General features: G+C 41.7%; 1 protein-coding gene across 6 annotated transcripts in view; it reads left to right on the top strand.

Annotated features, from left to right (window-relative positions):
• The window catches only part of MYO16 (myosin XVI), a 539,667-nt gene that overhangs the window by 280,920 nt on the left and 240,857 nt on the right, over positions 1-17,890 (top strand). For all 6 annotated transcript variants that reach the window (XM_075590716.1, XM_075590715.1, XM_075590717.1 and 3 more), the window contains one exon: positions 1,666-1,783. In XM_075590716.1, the coding sequence (XP_075446831.1) occupies positions 1,666-1,783 (118 nt within the window). The remainder of the gene's footprint in view (positions 1-1,665; positions 1,784-17,890) is intronic.

Here is a 17,890-nt window from a genome sequence, read left to right as displayed (position 1 = left end):
AAGTAGTGCTAAACTGTAACAGCCCAATATTTGTTGAAAATATCCTCCAGTAGAGCTCTAAAGGGAAAACCTGCAGGCAGTGCAGGACGGGGGCCTTTTTATCTTTTCCTTGACACATAAAACGAGAATGTGCTTATTTTGTAATCCTTGCGTTGTCTATTTGCTTAATTATTGCCTGTGGTCGAAGGGCAATGGGCACTGTGTAATAGAGCTACTATCCTGAGCCAATGCGGCCTTTGCTTTGAAGCTGCAGTACAGTGCTTGAGGAAATACTGTAAATCTTTTTTGATGACGTAATTTAAGATTAATATTAATGTATTCAGGTGAACATTGTGATACAACCTTTTTAGGTATGCATCTCAAACGTTGTTTGGTTACGTTTCTACATTAACTAATAATTGTAGCACTTTTTGGTACTTTTCTTTTCTGTTCAACCCTTTCACACATCAATTTAATAGTAGACACTAGTCTAGTATAAAAAACATAATATATGGGTATGACTCTACAATGCGTAAAACAATCTTTTACCTATAGAGCAAATCAAAAACTCCATCAATTAAAATATATATAAATACTTAATTCATTTTCTCACTGTTCTGCCCTTATTATGACCTCGCTCTTTTCTTATTTCTCACTATCTATTTCCTCATCTCTCCATTTCACCTGTGGTCCCTCCCAGTCCTGAACCCTTGTCTAGTACTCCTTTCCCCTTTTATAATTTCCTGGTCAGCCCGTTTCCACCTGCTTCAGTCACCTGATTGAGACAAGTGCAGGAGAGAGTGAGGGAGGCAAAAATCAGGAGAGTGAGGGGACAAGAATCAGGAGAGTGAGGGAGCCAAGAATCAGGAGAGTGAGGGAGCCAAGAATCAGGAGAGAGAGGGAGCCAAGAATCAGAGAGTGAGGGAGCCAAGAATCAGGAGAGTGAGGGAGCCAAGAATCAGGAGAGTGAGGGAGCCAAGAATCAGGAGAGTGAGGGAGCCAAGAATCAGGAGAGCGAGGGAGCCAAGAATCAGGAGAGTGAGGGAGCCAAGAATCAGGAGACTGAGGGAGCCAAGAATCAGGAGAGTTAGGGAGCCAAGAATCAGGAGAGTGAGGGAGCCAAGAATCAGGAGAGTTAGGGAGCCAAGAATCAGGAGAGTGAGGGAGGCAAGAATCAGAAGGACGGACAGAAAGGAGTAGGAGCAATGGCAAATTTAATGGAGAAAAAAAACCTAAGTATAAACACTTTGTAGGCAAGGCCAGTTTTAGTTTTTCAGTTCCTACATTCATTCTTAGTTAGGGAAAAGGAAATAAACATTTTAAAGAAAAACACTGTAGCATACCTCGGCAGAGAGGGAATGGAGAGCTTCACATGGATTGCTTGTAACCTAACCAACCCTGTTGAGTTACAAAAATATATTTACTATACTGTCAAATAAAACTTAAAGCAGGATATATGCAACAGGATGCTGGTTGGACAGTTGTGGCACAGGGTAGTCTGACAAAATGAAAAACACTATAATTCAGCACTAAAGAATTTAATTTCATGTAGATGTACTTGAGAGGCCTCAATTTAAAATCCAATACAATTGTAGCAAACATACACTATATTATCTTTATCATTACTTTATTTGTCTTTTTACTTTGAATTCAAAGTGTTAACAACTCTATATAATTTCTGTTTAGGAGATGGAAAACTTGTTTATGATCCTCTCATCCATTTTGCACATTGGAGATATTCGGTTTACTGCCCTGACAGATGCTGAAACAGCCTTTGTGTCTGACCTGCAACTTCTCGAGCAAGGTTAGTGGAACATGATGAGCTCTTCAGTTTTCCTTTGACCTTAGATGGCTTTTGACAGCAGGTACAGTACTCAATGATAGCTGTAGGTACAGTAACATCATACTAATTTACTGTAGTAATGAAAAAGGCCTTCTCTGTCTTTATATGTTTTGAATAATATTTATTCATATTAGCTTTAAAAGATGATATAAGTGGTGATGCCACTAACGAGTAAACATGTCAAAGAACATGTGAATTGGTATATTTTTGAGTTAGTCATTACTTTTCTTTTTACATGATTATAAAAAAAACAAGCTCACACACAATCAAATACTTATACATCCAAAGTCAAAAAAATATTAATTTACACTCATCTAAAATCTCTATATTATCTTTCACAAACCTGCTCTTTAGAAGCTATTGGATTATTATACTTACACGTACTGTAGGTAATATTGCCTTCAAATCTCTTTTGCTTTCCAATTATCAGTTGTACACTAGAGTGGTGGGAACTTTTTACCAGAGCTTGCACGCCTTGCGAATTTCACTTAAAGTCAATGTGCATGCATTTTTGAAGGGAGCAGCTATTAACCTCAGGACTTCTTTAATATGAGACCACATGAGACTCTCAAAAGGTGGCTCCCCAAAGAGGGTCACCCCATCAAGCTTCCCCTTCACTGCTCCTGGAGTTCATCGCCTTCATTCCCCCCCCCCCCCCCCCCTTGCATGTTTGCTGAGAGGGTCTGTTTGCTTCCAGATGCTATCACTTCACCTCAGGGCTTCTTTGATATAAGACCACACAAGTCTCCCCAAAGGTGGCAGCCAAAGGGTGTCAGCCATTTTCTGCCATTCTCTAATGTTAGAGATGCTCTGTTACAATTCCCATAATCATTTATGTCCATGAAATCATAACTGTCCATGGAAGGTCTGTTAACTGAATGTATAACTTCTGTTCATTTAATGTACCCCCTGTACCTTATGTTTCCTCTTACCCTTCCTTATAGACTGTAAGCTCCTTGGGGCAGGGCCCTCCTTAACTCCCATTGTTACAGTAGGTAATGTTTGTTATTTTATTGTTTTTGTTCACCAACCTTTTTGTACAACGCTACAGAATATGTTGATACATTATAAATAGATGATAATAATAATAATAATAATAATAATAATAATTCTGGCTTTGCCTGTATGCCTCATGTGCAACAAAACAATTGTAGTAGTTCTCAAACTGACTGTAAAGTATTGAAATGCCCCCTGAAGTGGAGGACTCTATTTACTAAACTAAGCACACATCATTACATACTGTAGTAGATAAGGCTGAAAAAAGACATAGGTCCATTAAGTTCAACTTATGCTAAATTTAGATGACAGATATCCTATATTTGTACTTATAGTATATTGGGCCAGATGAAGGCAAACAAAAACCCCCAGTGAAATACAGTATCATCTAATGATATCTCATAAGGGGAAAAATAAATTATTTCCTGACTCCAAATAATGGCAATCGGATTACTCCCTGGATCAACATCCTTCCCATGTATACTTAATTTATATATCCCTGTACACCTTTCTTTTCTAAAAAGTTGCCCAACCTTTTCTTTGAAGATATCTATTGTATCTGTAATCACAGTCTCCATGGGTAATTAATTCCACATTTTAACTGCCCTTGTAAAGAACCCTTTCCTTTGTTGCTGGTGAAATCTCATTTCCTCCAACCCTAAGGGATAACCCCAAGTCTTTTGTACTGCCCTTGGAATGAATAGTTCTTTTGAAAGCTCCCTGTATTGTCCCCAAATATATTTATATATAGTTATTATATCCCCTTACTCACCTCTTTTCTAATGTAAACAAATCTAATTTAGCTAGCCCCTTTATTAATGTTGTGCTCTTCTCTGCACTTTTTTTTAGTTCCATAATGTATTTTTTATGGAGTGGTTGCCAAACCTTACTTCATATTCAAGGTGTGGTCTCACTAATGCTTTATAGAGGGGCATAATTATGTTTACTTCCCTTAATCTCCCGTTTAATGCAAGATAATATCTTATTTGCCTTTGTTGCTACTGCATAACTTTGGGCACTATTGCTAAGCTTGCTGTCTACAAGCACTCCTAAATCCTAATTTATCCCCATTTAATTTGTAAATTGCCTGTTTATTCTTTTCTCCCAAATGCATAACCTTACATTTATCTGAATTAAACAACACCTGCTATTTACCTGCCCAAGTTTCCAGTCTATCCAAGACCTACTGGAGAGAAATTACATCCTGCTCTGATTAAATTACCTTACACAATTTAGTGTTATCAGCAAAGATGAAGACTATGCACTCTACAGTATGTCAACTTCAAGGTCAGTCATAAACAAGTTAAAAATCAGTGGTTCCAGTAACAATCCTTGAGGTACTCCACTCAGAACTTTAGCCCAACCTGAAACGTTCTATTTATGACAAGTCTCTGTTGTGTATCCTTCAACCAGTATTCAAAAAGGTGCACATATTTTTGCCAAGTCCAATTTGCTTTATTTTGTATTCTAACCTCTTGTGTGGTACTGTATCAAAAACCTAATTTGATTGCCCTTTTACAACGTGTTATTTTCCGCATAATTCTGATATGATGCCTCCATCCCTTCTGACTTTAAGACTCTAAAAACTTGCCTCTTCCTTTTCAGTTCCTCCCCTACCTGTTTATTTAGCCACATTTGTTTAGACTTGTTTTTTTTATATTTATTACCCAAATGTATACACTGATACAGTGGCGGCCAGCTTAAATCTACAGCGGCTGCCTCCGCGGGGAATTTAAAACCCCGTTCAGACGCATGCTTTTTTTTTTTTTCTCGGCGCCGCAGGCGCTCCTATTGTTCAGCGCCATTAGCGCTGATTGAAGAAACGGCCGCGCGCGGCCGCAAGATGCGGTTAGCGCGCGGCCAATTTCGGCGCGAGAATTAAAAAGCCGAGAAAAAATGCGGGTAAGCTTTAGAATAAGCTTGGCCGCAGCAGTAAGTGTACTTATCTAACAATGTTTTAAAGAGTGCCTATTTATCTTCCACATTTTTCCTGCAAAAACATCATCCCAATTTATTCCTTGTAGATTATTTCTCAATTTATTAAAATCTGCCATTCTAAAATGTAAGGTCTTTGTTGGACACATGTAATATTGTTTTTAATAATTTATTTCAAATGAGACCATGTTATGATACCTGTTTCCTAAATGTTCCTGGATTTGAATATTTGTTATTACCTCTACATTGTTTGATATTACCAAATCCAGTATTGCCCCTCTCCTGGTTGGTTCCTCAATAATTTAGGTCATGCAATTGTCTTTAAGCACCCCCCCCCAAAACCTGTTTCCTTTAGCTGCAATTCTAGTCTCATTGCCCCATCTATGTTTGGATAATTAAAATCACCCATTATGCAAACATGACCTACAGTAGTTTTGATGTCTTCTCCATTTGCAAAAGTATTCTAGCTTCCTCAATCTCACAGATATTTGGTGGATTATAGCATATCCCTTCAAACATTTTCTTTGTACTTTTACCTCCATTGCTAATTTCTATCCACAAGTCTCTACATTTTCATCATTCCCTTCATAAACATCTTCCCTTATAATAGGTTTTAGATCCGGGTTTAACATATAAGCATACTCCACCTCCTCTTCTATTCTCCTGATCATTCCAATAAAAGGGAATAACCCTCTAAATTAACTGCCCAGCCATGAGTTTCATCCTATCATATTTCAGTAATGCCTATGATATCATACTGCTCCCTTGTAGCTATTAATTCAAGCGCTCCAATTTTATCTGTCAGGTTTCTTGCATTAGCAAGCATGCATATAAGGTTTTTTCCAGTCTGTACTAATATCTTATCTGCTCCTGCCTTTCCACTCTAATTGAATTTAGTCTTTAGAAGTTTTCTAACATTATCTGTATTTAATATGGGTGTCTCCCTGCTTGCCAAACTCCCACTTGCCCCCATTCTTCCTCCCTGGCTCCTTGCTATTTCTCCATTCCTATCTATTCTATTTAGTTCATTATGTTTCTTGTCCCTCCCATCTCTGTCCTAGTTTAAAATCTCCTCCAATTTTTTTAACACCCCCCCCCCAGTACAGAAGATTCCTCGTCATTGAGATACAATCTATCCCTACCATAAATATAGTACCTTTCAAGAAAAGGAGTCCCAATGCTCTAAAACCCCCTAAAACCCTCATTCCTACACCACTTTCTTAGCCATGCCTTAACCTCCCTAAATCAGAGGACTGTCTTCCTGGGGTAGTGCATGGCACTGATAGTATTTCGGTAGTGCATGGCACTGGTAGTATTTCAGAAAATCCTACCTTATACTGTAGGTCCTTGACTTAAGTTTGCGGCCTAGATCCCCGAAATCATTTTTTAGGACCCTCCATCTTTCTCTAACTTTGTGATTGGTGCCAACATGTACTAAGACCACTGGATCAGTCCCATCCCCTCCCATTCAATCTGTCTACCCGATCCGCAATGTGCCGAACTTGAGCCCCTGGGAGACAACAAACTGTTCGGCTCATGCGGTTACAGCAACAGATTGCCCTATCTACCTTCCTAATAATGGAGTCCCCTACCACCACAATCTTTCTTCGTCTCTGAGTATCCTGAGTCCCCTCTATGCTGGAAGAAATATTCCCCTGGAACCTAGAGGAATCAATATCGCACAGCCTCACCATTCCGGCCCTGATGCTCCCAATATCTTTACTGAATCTGGCAAATCTATTGGACTGGGTCAGCTCATAACTGGCCTTTCTTTTCACCCTGCTTCCCCTTCTAACAGCTGCCTAGCTACCTACCTGTACCTGTTCCTCATTCACAGCTCCACTCTCTGTACCACTTGTCAATGTCACCCAGTATTGTAAGTTGCCTCTTCAGATCAGAAATCTGAAACTTCAAAGAGACTACCTGCTCAAACTTCCCAAAGAGGTTTGCTCCCTGGAACAGCAACTCCAAGATCATGTGGCAAAATGAGCATTGAGTGGCCTGCTCAATCCTGTTAATTTTTGCACTATGGAGTATAAAATGCTAACAATTTACTGTACTTCAATATACTATACCTTGTTTCACCCCTTCATTGTTCCAACTCCTTCTGGTTCTAATTCCACACCTAATACAAACAGCACTTGAAATCAAACAGTAATTCAATCACAGATCAGGACACACAAGATCAGGAGTCGTTACAAGGCAACTAGCTAATGTGAGTGAGACTGAAGAGAACTCTGCCGAGGAGGAGAAATATGTTTCTTTATGTGGACAGGGCATCAACCTCTGGGTTGCGAATAGTCATAGGGGCCTATGCTAGTAGCCTTCATAAAATGTCTCACTGGACATGTTATGCCGCCAGTTTTGTCCGTGTAGTTATCACAATATTCAGAAATACACTGAAGACTTGTGATAGCTAAATGCCAAAAACAGGCGAGGAGCAGCGTTGTGATATTTGCCTCTCTCAAAAGGTCTCGCCCGTGGATCTGCAGCGATGTGGGAAGATCAGCTGCATAGAGAGCTGCACAGACAGACCTTCCTCTCCCTCTGCATATCTCGCCAGCGATCACAGGGTTTTAACAAAAAATGTAATACTAGTGTATGTGAGCACGGGGTCTCCGGAGCAGAATCACCTTGATTTCAGGTCTGGGGACCCCCTGTTTCCCAAGATACAGGCTCCGTAATGGGGTGTAGGTATCTCCTATGCATTTAAATGTCCAGCGTCACGTGACCAGGACATTTAAATGCATAGGAGATACAGGCCCCATTATGGGGTGCCAGTATCTTAAGAAGCAGGGGGTCCCCGGACATGAAATCAATGTGGTTCTGCTTCCGGAGACCCCCTGCTCACATACACTAGTATTATATTTTTTATTAAAACAGCTTCATTACTTTAGTGGCTAGCCGCTAAGGCAATGAAGGAGTTCAACTTCAATACTCTGTTTATTGGGGGCAGAGTGGGTGGATGAAAGGGTAGTAACACCAAGGTGGGTGGTTAGGCCTGCCGGGAAGGTTTTGGGAGGAGTTAACCCCTTCAATACCATAGCGGTGGAAACCGCAATGTTAATTAAAGGGTTCACCAGTCCCGCTACCATCCCCCCGGTAGACATAAACATCCACCCTTGGGGCCACTACACCCTTCACCAAATCCCTCTACCCCAATAAAGAAAAATAAACACAACAACCCTACTACCCATCTCCTCTACCCCCAACAACCCCCAACACATACAGTACAGTAATGGGCAAAATTACTATTATCCAGATATGGATAATAGCTCATTTGCTGATTCTAAATCAAACATTAGCCAGCCAGCATAAATAAAGTAAATACAACTTTTACTTACCCCTGCCATGATGAAAGGTATCCTCATAACCATACTCTAGGTCCATTTCCTCCATTGGCAGCAAGAGTACAATAAAAAATACAAGCTAATTGCTCCTAACGCCTTAATCATCATAGCGATTTATAACCGCTATAGTAATTAAGGGGTTAACCCACCCTCACCTGCTACCCACCTGTGAGGCCTAACCACCCACCCCGGCACAACTACTCCCACCCTCTACCTATTGATTGGTACAGTGGTACATCATACCCATATAATATGATTGTTGTTTTTTCTATTTCTGTTTATTGTTTTCACTAAGTTGTTTGGTATTTGGATGGCTTGTTTTTATTATATTTTAGGATTGGTTAGCGGTTTAATTGCTCGAATTGTTTTGTTGGTTAGGTGTTTATTTAATTGTATTTTGGTATAACATAATTTCTATTCTATTGCGGTTTTGGTATTAGAATCATTTTATTGATGTGTAGTTGAGGCTTTTTAGCACTTTTATTGTTGTGGTGTATAGGTGTTTTTGTATTTATTTAATAGTTGTGTATTTTTCAGCTAGAGGATTTTTGTTATAGGTTGGCCATTGACTGCTATAGTGGCTTATCATGCCCATATTACATTGGTATGATGTACCACTGTGCCAATCAATAGGTTGAGGATTGGGATACTTGTGCCTTGGTGTGGTTAGGCCTACCATGTGGGTAGCGGGGGAGGGTGGGTTAACCCCTTAATACTATAGCGGTTATTAACAGCTAAGGTGATTAAGGGGTTAGGGGCCATTAGATTGTATTTTTTCTTGTACACTTGCTGCCAGTGGAGGACATGGACTTGGAGTATGGTGATGAGGACGCCCTTCATCATGGCAGGGGTAAGTAGAAATGTTATTTAATTTATTTAAGCTGGCTGGCTAATGTTTGATTTTGAATGGGCAAATTAGCTATTATCCATATCTGGGTAATAGTAATTTTGCCCATTACTGTACTGTATGTGTTGTGAGGTGTTGTTGGGGGTAGAGGAGGTGGGCTGTAGGGTTGTTGTGTTTTTGAATGTTTATTGTGGGTAGCGAGGATGGATAAATTTGGCATTTGGCCCTTGCTGGGTGTTTATACCTACCTGGTGGGTAACGGGAGGGGTTAACCCCTTCATTACCTTAGCGGTATTAACCACGAAGGTAATGAAGGGGCTAACTCCTCCTGCAACCCCCCCCCCACCCCCACAAGGCCTAAGCCGTGATTAGCCTCGATAACCTAATCGAGGCTACTAGAATTGCACTAATCTCAAACCTGCCAATAAGGGCTTATCGCGGCTCACCTGGCGATGTGTTTTGGACCTGAGCCAAAAATGGAGATTAATGCTTTCGCCGCCCACTTATCGAGGCTTTCTGAATCGCTGTAGCTATTTTTGGCCGCTAACAGCTAAAAGCCTTGATAAGTGGGTTATGAAGGCTACTAGAATAGGCCCCAGAGTCTCATACATACTCAGCAAAATGTGCAGGGAGGAGGATGAATGCCAAACAGGTTTAAGCTCTTCTATTTCAAGACTGAGAAGGTACAGTGATGGAAAGTGGGAGGCAGAAATGGAGGCGGCAGATGATGAGTGTGGTGTTAATAGTGTGTGTGTATGTGTGATGTACAAACTGCACAAGCTGGGAAGGTAAATTGTGTGCTCCTTGGGCTACAACAACTGTTAATAATGTTGGTGGTAGCAGCAGTTAATTATGATAGTTAATCACTATGTGAGCAGCAGGCAGAATTGGTACTAGTGCTCCTATTTTTAGCAGTACACCATAAAGCAAACTTGACATGCCTATAAAAAAAAAAAACAGAAGCCCACCAACACCCTCATTGTCTGCTTCAAATAGAACACACACTATTAGGCAATAGAAAAAAAATGGTTAGCCTCACAAAGACCAGCACACATTGTTACACAAAATATATATACCAAAAATATGATCGAAGAAGATCCAAACCAAGCGTCCTCTACTAAATTGCACTCTACTAAATTGCACTCTATTCACCAAAAATGTTAATCCTACTGGCTGCACCTTTCTGTAAGAGATGTGCACTAAGGCTGAGACTGAATTAGTCACTCTCCCTGCCTCTAACAGGCGAGTGCACTGCTTTTATTTTATTTTAATAACATATTATTGAAGCACGGGTCCTCAGAGCTGAATCATATTAATTTCAGGTTTGGGGACCCCCTGCTTCCAGAGTTACAGGCCCCGTTATGGGGTGTCTGTAACCCCACCATGTTTAAATTCTCCTGTCTCATGGCCCAGGTGACTGGGACATTTAAACAATGCAGGGAGATACTGGCACCCCATGATGGGGCCTGTAACTCAGGAAGCAGGGGGTCCCCGAGACTCAAATTAATGTGGTTCAGCTCCGGAGGCCCCCCTGCTTCAGTACTGTGTTATCAAAATAAAATAAAAGCAGATTCATTACCTTAGTGGCTAGCCGCGCAGGCAATGAAGGAGTACCTGGTTTATTGGGGCAACTACCCCCTTTACCCACCCCCTCTACCCCCAATAAACATTACAGTACAATACAAAACCAATACGATACATTGAAGAACCCCCGCTCCTCCACAACACATACAGTACAGTTATGGTCAAATCCCTATTGTCCAGATCTGAATAATAGCACATTTGCCCATTAAAAAATAAAACATAACCAAAACATTCAAAAACCGAAAGGCCCAGCGCAACATACAAAGTGACACAACATAAAGTACAATACTTCAGTGCTAATCTGCTCATGAGTAAGGGTCATTTAGTTAAATCCTTTGGCCAAAGCGTTATAAGCCTGCAGCCAGTATCAAGGCATGACCAGTTTGCAGGTCCTAACACTACCTGGTAAAATTCTCATGTACCTCTCTTTTTTCTGGAAGGAGAAAAACCATACTGGATCTGTGATACACAGGAACATGATAAAAACTGCTAATTGGAAAGTGGAGTGGGGTGATCATTAAACCCTGGAGAGGAGGGGCAACACCTCAAAACAACAACAGTTGCAATAACCCCAAAACCCACCCTCAGATCATATATACAGCATATATAGTGTCAAAAAGCAATGCTACAGAGCGTGGCAAAATATACAAACAAACAAAAACAGAAAGTCCCAGCGCAACATACAAAGTGACACAACATATAGTACAATACTTCAGTGCTAATCTGCTCATGAGTAAGGGTCATTTAGTTAACCAAAACATTACCCAGCCAGCATGTAGTAAATTAAAGTTGTACTTACCCCTGCCAGAACAAAGGCCGTCCTCATCCTCTTCCTTTGTGTCCTCCTCGTCTTCAGTGGGCACCGACAGTAAAATAAAAAAAAACAACTAGCGACCTGAAACCCCTTAATCACCTTAGCGGTTACCACTATGATAATTAAGGGTTAACACTCCTCGTGCTACCCAACCTGGGAGGCCTAACAACCCTCCCTGGGGCAACTACCCACCCCCTCTACCCATTGATTGTCACAGTGGTAAACCATGCCCATAACATGGGCATGGTTTGCCAAAATGGCAATTAATGGAAAAAGCTACAAATAAAATAATAAAATATAAAAACTGAATAAAATACATTGCATGTCAATAAAAAACATTTAACAAAAAACCAATTGATTGGCACAGTGGTAAACAATGACTATAATATGGGCATGGATTGCACAATGGCAATGAATTGGTAAGCTACAAATAAAAAACAAGCACTGAATAAAATACTTTACATTAAAATAAAAAAAATTGACAATAAACAAATTGATTGGCACAGTGGTAAACCATGCCCAAGGAGCGGTTCCAATGGTGTAGAGAAAAAAAGCGATGCACTGCAGGTAATGATGGGGTTAAGCACAAAAATTGTATACAGTATATTGAAAACTATTTATTGAATGGGTGACATCATGGATTGTGGCAAGTAGGTACTCTGATGCGTCATGATCACGGCTCTTTGACAAAGCGCAGTGAGCGCAAAACGCATCAGAGTACCCACATGGCACACTCCATGATGTCACCCATTCAATAAATTGTTTTTAATACATAGTATTTTTGTGCTTAGCCCCATCATTGCCTGCAGTGCACCGCTTTTTTCGCCTCTCCATTGGAACCACTCCTTGATACTTATCAGCATGAAGCACACACATGAATTCAGAATCTACAAATTGTGAGTACTACTCCAATGATTCTACGTGCATCACTCTTTGATTTGGGTTGAAGATTTAAAAGTATACATCTATTGCTCTAGGTGTCAATGCCTAGGAGTGGTGAGCAGAACCAGCCATACCTGTCATCACAAGCAGATACTGGCTTTATTATCCTCTTAATTCCACTCTATTTAGGTACATATAACCCTTATTTGAGCTATGGATTGAATTATCCACATGAGACTTTTTGGCACAAATTATTACCAAGTTACAGTACTGTACATCTATATGAATTATCTTCTCGCTTCATCTATCAACATTTATTTGATGTTATTTTGCCGCTTACCCTGAAGCACTGGTCCTTTTGAACTATTGTTCAATTTTTCTTGTAAACCATGCCCATAATATGGACATGGATTGCCACAATGGCAAACAATGGGCAAGCTACAAATAAAAAAACAAGAACTGAATAAAATACATTACATTTCAATAAAAGCCAACATTTGCCAAAATGCATTGCTTGTCACTGTGCTTAACCTGCAAGGGGCATAGATAAACACATTAGCGGTCAATGGGCAACCTAAAAAAAAAAACACACAATGAAATAAAATACAATCAATGTGTTTCTTACCTTTGCTGGATTCACCCTCCGAAACCTACTCCGGCACCAACTGTTGACCCAGTACACAATGCTCCTCATCAATTGATGTGCAAGTCCATGATCCTCTGTTGATTGAAGAGACGTCTCTGGTAAGCTGCTTCTTCTTCTTCCAATCAAAAGGGGCCCGGAGATGTTGAACAAAAGAAACCTATCAAGAAAAAATAGGTGCAGAAAAGGTGGCCCCTATTGTAACACTCCCAAAAATGTAATGATGAATGTATTCAAAATTAAACTTTAAACGTGTCTGTTACACTATTATGGTATAGTGCTAAGATGCATATATGGCAAGGTGATATACTTTCTGTTGGTTAGTCCACCTATATTTTATATTATAATACTAATAAAGTTTAATTTTTAATACATTCATCATTACATTATTGGGAGTGCTACATTAGGGGCCATCTTTTCTACACCTATTTTTTCTTGATAGGTTTCTTTTGTTCATATGTAATCAGCCCCAGCACCCCAATTACTGTCAGACAGTAGTGAGAGTGTTTTCTCTTTTCCCTTTCCCTTCCTTGTATTTTATATCATGCCCGGAGATTTTGCCTTGACGTCTTTTTGGGATCAAATGAGACGGACAGGCCTTATATCATGCCTGTGACATAACATTTGATTGTCAAATGGTACACCCCCAATCTGATTGGTTGGTGCACCATCTGACAGCTTCCATTTCTGTCTCTTTGCCACTGCCTTAGGAATTAATAGAGATTCCCTATTATGGGATTTAAATTTTTTGAAACCACGACTAATACTGTAGCTTGCCCATGGCATATTACCAGTACCATCACCCACTATTGTCCTATTATTTATACCATTCTATGGGGTTCCTTTTCTTACCACTCGGTGGGGTCCACACAAACGAGCACTTGTATAGCATTACTGCTGCGGCAGACTTTATTCTAACAAATCACCGGTTTGTCCCTGGCTTGTTCCTGGAATGCGACGCTGTTCAACTGGAGCATGCCACATTCCTTTTACGTTCCCAGACACGGGTCATGCCCGGCTGACGCGCGGTTGATGTGTTAATTGATAATGGTTCAGGATTTAATAGGCTGCAATGCTTCGCGTGTCCGCCAGATGGCATAAATTCATGAATTGTAATGCAGTATATATATATATATATATATATATATATATATATATACTGCTGCGGCCGAGTTTATTCGAGCATTTGCCCGTTCTCGGCCGCAGCAGTTACCTGGCGCGCGCCGGAGGGTGCCGGGCGCGCACCGAAGCAGCGGAGGAGAGGCCCGCCGATCGCGGCTTCCCCCTCTCCTCTCCGGGTCCGCCGGGTCCCCCGGAACCCCCTGCCGCCGTCCCCCACATCGCGGGACACCAGGGCTCCCTCGGGGAGCCCTGGACACGCGTGCAGGGGGCGCAGGCACCCGATGACGCGTGACCGCGCATCGGTGACGCGCGGCACGCCGAGGGGATGCCACTTACAAGCCGGGAAATCTCCCGGCTTGCGGAACTAGCCACACTTCAATAAAGTGTGTCGCCAGTGTATATATATATATATATATATATATACACTGTATAACAACAACCCCTATAACCCCTAACATACAGTAGAGGCAACGTTTATTCTAACATTTGCCGTAAACTAGCCGGGTTACATTCTGGGTATGTGCTGGGTATGTGCTGGGTATGTTCTGGGCTAGTTTGAGGCACGTTTAAGGCATTTCTGCATTGACTAACGACCCATAGGATTAACACAGCAGGGATCCCTGGCAGTCCCATTCAGTTTGAATGGGACTGCCAGGGACCCCCCCTGTTAATCTGATAGGCCATTAATCAATGCAGAAATGCTGGGGCTAGTTTAAGGAAAGTTTAAGGCATGTATTCAGAATGTACCTGGGTGTTTCCTGGTTTTTTTTGGGAATTGCCACTGGTTTTTGTTAGAATAAGATTTGCCTCTACTGTACAGTACTGTACACATACAGTACTGTATATGCACATCAATGATACTATAGGCCGGGGGGGGCGAGATGTGTTTGCAGCAGAGAGAGATCCGCTGCTCTCTCTGCGCAAACATCGGCACATTAAAAATGATTTAAAATACATTTTTATTCATAGTGTAGATGTGCAGGGGGTCTCCGGAGCTGAACCGCATTGGTTTCAGGTCTGGGGACCCCCTGCTTCCCGAGATACAGGCCCCTTTATGAGGTGCCGGTATCCCTCTGCATTTAAAGGTCCCGATCACGTGACCCGCGGCATGTAAACAAAGCAGAGGGAAACCAGCACCCCATAAAGGGGCCTGTATCTCGGGAAGCAGGGTCCCCGGGCCTGAAACCAATGCGGTTCCGCTACGGAGACCCTCTGCACATCTACAGTATGAATAAAACACATATATAAATAAACACTCGTTCCTTACCTTAGCGGCTATGTGCTATGGTAACGAAGCAGCATGAATGTATTTTTAATAATATTGTACAGTGAGCAGGGGGTTCCCTGAGCCACAAATCAAAGCTCAGGGACCCCCTGCTCCTGCTCAATATTATTAAAATACAGAAATGCTGCTTCATTACCTTAGCGGCTAACCGCTAATGCAATGAAGGGTTAACCCACCGTGCCCGCTTTATTGTGGGTAGCGGGGGTGGGTGAAGGGGGTATTTAGCCCTTGGTGTGAGTTTAGGACTTGCGGGGGGGTTGCGGGTGCACTTAACCCCTTCACGACCGTAGCAGTTAATACCACTATGGTCATGAAGGGGTTAACCCCTCCCGCTACCCCCCGCAAGCCCTAAACAACCACCGTTGGGGCTAATACCCCCTTCACCCACCCCCGCTACCCACAATAAAAAAAATTCACACACAGCAGCCACCCAAAAAATAAATAAATAAATCTAAATAAATAAATAAATACATGAATATAAATAAATACATTTAAAATACATTTTTATTCATAGTGTAGATGTGAAGGGGGTCTCCGGAGCTGAACCGCAGTGGTTTCAGGCCCGGGGACCCCCTACTTCCCGAGATACAGACCCCTTTATGAGGTGCCGGTATCCCTCTGCATTTAAAGGTTCCGATCACGTGACCGCGGCATGTAAACCAAGCAAAGGGATACCGGCACCTCCTAAAGGGGCCTGTATCTCGGGGAGCAGGGGGTCCCCGAGCCTGAAACCAATGCGGTTCCGCTCCGGAGACCCTCTGCACATCTACAGTATGAATAAAACACACACATCAATAAAGAATCATTCCTTACCTTTGCGGCTATGTGCTATGGTAACGAAGCAGCATGAATGTATTTTTGTTAACAATATGTTAAAAAATATGTATTTAATGTATTTATTGTTGTTTATGTATTTTAAATACACAGGGGGTGTACTGTATGTTGTTTATTGCAATGTTTATTGGGGGCAAATGTCCCCAATAAACATGCTATTCTGCCTTAACCCTTCATTGCTTAGCGGCTATCAGTTATTGTAATGAAGCAGCATTTCTGTATTTTAATAATATTGTGCAGGAGCAGGGGGTCCCCTGAGCTTTGATTTGTGGCTCAGGGAACCCCCTGCTCACTGTACAATATTATTAAAAATACATTCATGCTGCTTCGTTACCATAGCACATAGCCGCTAAGATAAGGAATGAGTGTTTATTTATATATGTGTTTTATTCATACTGTAGATGTGCAGAGGGTCTCCGGAGCTGACCCGCTTTGGTTTTAGGTCCGGGGATCCCCTGCTTCCTGAGATACAGGCCCCTTTAGGGGGTGCCGGTATCCCTCTGTTTTGTTTACATTCCGCGGTCACGTGATCGGGACCTTTAAATGCAGAGGGATATTGGCACCTCATAAAGGGGGCTGTATCTCGGGAAGCAGGGGGTCCCCGGACCTGAAACCAACGCGGTTCAGCTCCGGAGACCCCCTGCACATCTACACTATGAATAAAAATGTATTTTAAATAATTTTTAATGTGCCGATGTTTGCGCAGAGAGAGCAGCGGATCTCTCTCTGCTGCAAACACATCTCGCCAGGGGACGGCCTATAGTATCATTGGTGTGCATATACAGTACTGTATGTGTATGTTAGGGGTTATAGGGGTTGTTGTTATACAGTATATATATATATATATATATATATATATATATATATATATATATATATATATATATATATACTGCATTACAATTCATGAATTTCAGGGGACGGCTTCTCGGCTTCAAAGACAACAGCTCGCAAACGCCCCCATGAGTTTTCACATGGCATTGCAGTATTGCTGACAGCGGGAATAAAATGTTTAAATCACAGCCGCGAAAATAACGCAATACATCCCGGGCGAAAACGACACAAAACCGCACATAACCGGGATAATCTGAAATTCGCGGAGCTAGCCGAGTTAGAATAAAGTGTGTCGCCACTGTACCACCATCCAAATACATAACATCTACTTTGGTTGTACAGTTGATTGGATGCCTAACTATACCATCTGTAACGCAAGGATACCCTATGAGAAACTTGAACTGTACATTATGAACAGTGCTTTTGTTTGATCACTGCTGTGCTGACTGATCTGACTGTCATACGGAGCGACTGCGGGGCAGGAGTCCATGGGCTGGGACAGTTAGCAGGCAGGTAGCAATGGTCAGTAAACAAGTAGATATTAGGGCTGGTGACAGGCAAAGGATAGTGTGCAAACAGCAAGAGAGGTCAGGGCTGGAGAGAGGCAAGGTAAGTGAGGGCCGAAAAGGTCTTGTATGTGTACTGTACAGTATGTCCAACTTGTTGTGATGCAAAGGTATGAGGAAGGGCCCAAGGACATATTCCTTTTATTTTAATTTTCTCCTGTGAAACGTGTAGATAAACAGACCAGTGGTTTGTAAATGCTGCCACAGCTGCAGTCCTTGTGAGAGAAACCGAGAAAGTAAATCTAAATTGTGAGAAGTAAAACATGAAGAAAACATAGTGTCAACAGGCAGGGAGAGAAAGAGAGCAAGATGAGAGGAAGGGAGGGGCATTGTAGCATATATGTAAGCTGACCGTTTACACCAAAATATAAGCTCT

The sequence above is a fragment of the Ascaphus truei genome, chromosome 3, assembly GCF_040206685.1.
Source record: "Ascaphus truei isolate aAscTru1 chromosome 3, aAscTru1.hap1, whole genome shotgun sequence".
Classification (NCBI taxonomy): domain Eukaryota; kingdom Metazoa; phylum Chordata; class Amphibia; order Anura; family Ascaphidae; genus Ascaphus; species Ascaphus truei.
The sequence above is the reverse complement of the archived record's forward strand: the minus strand, read 5'-3'. Positions and strand labels throughout refer to the sequence as shown.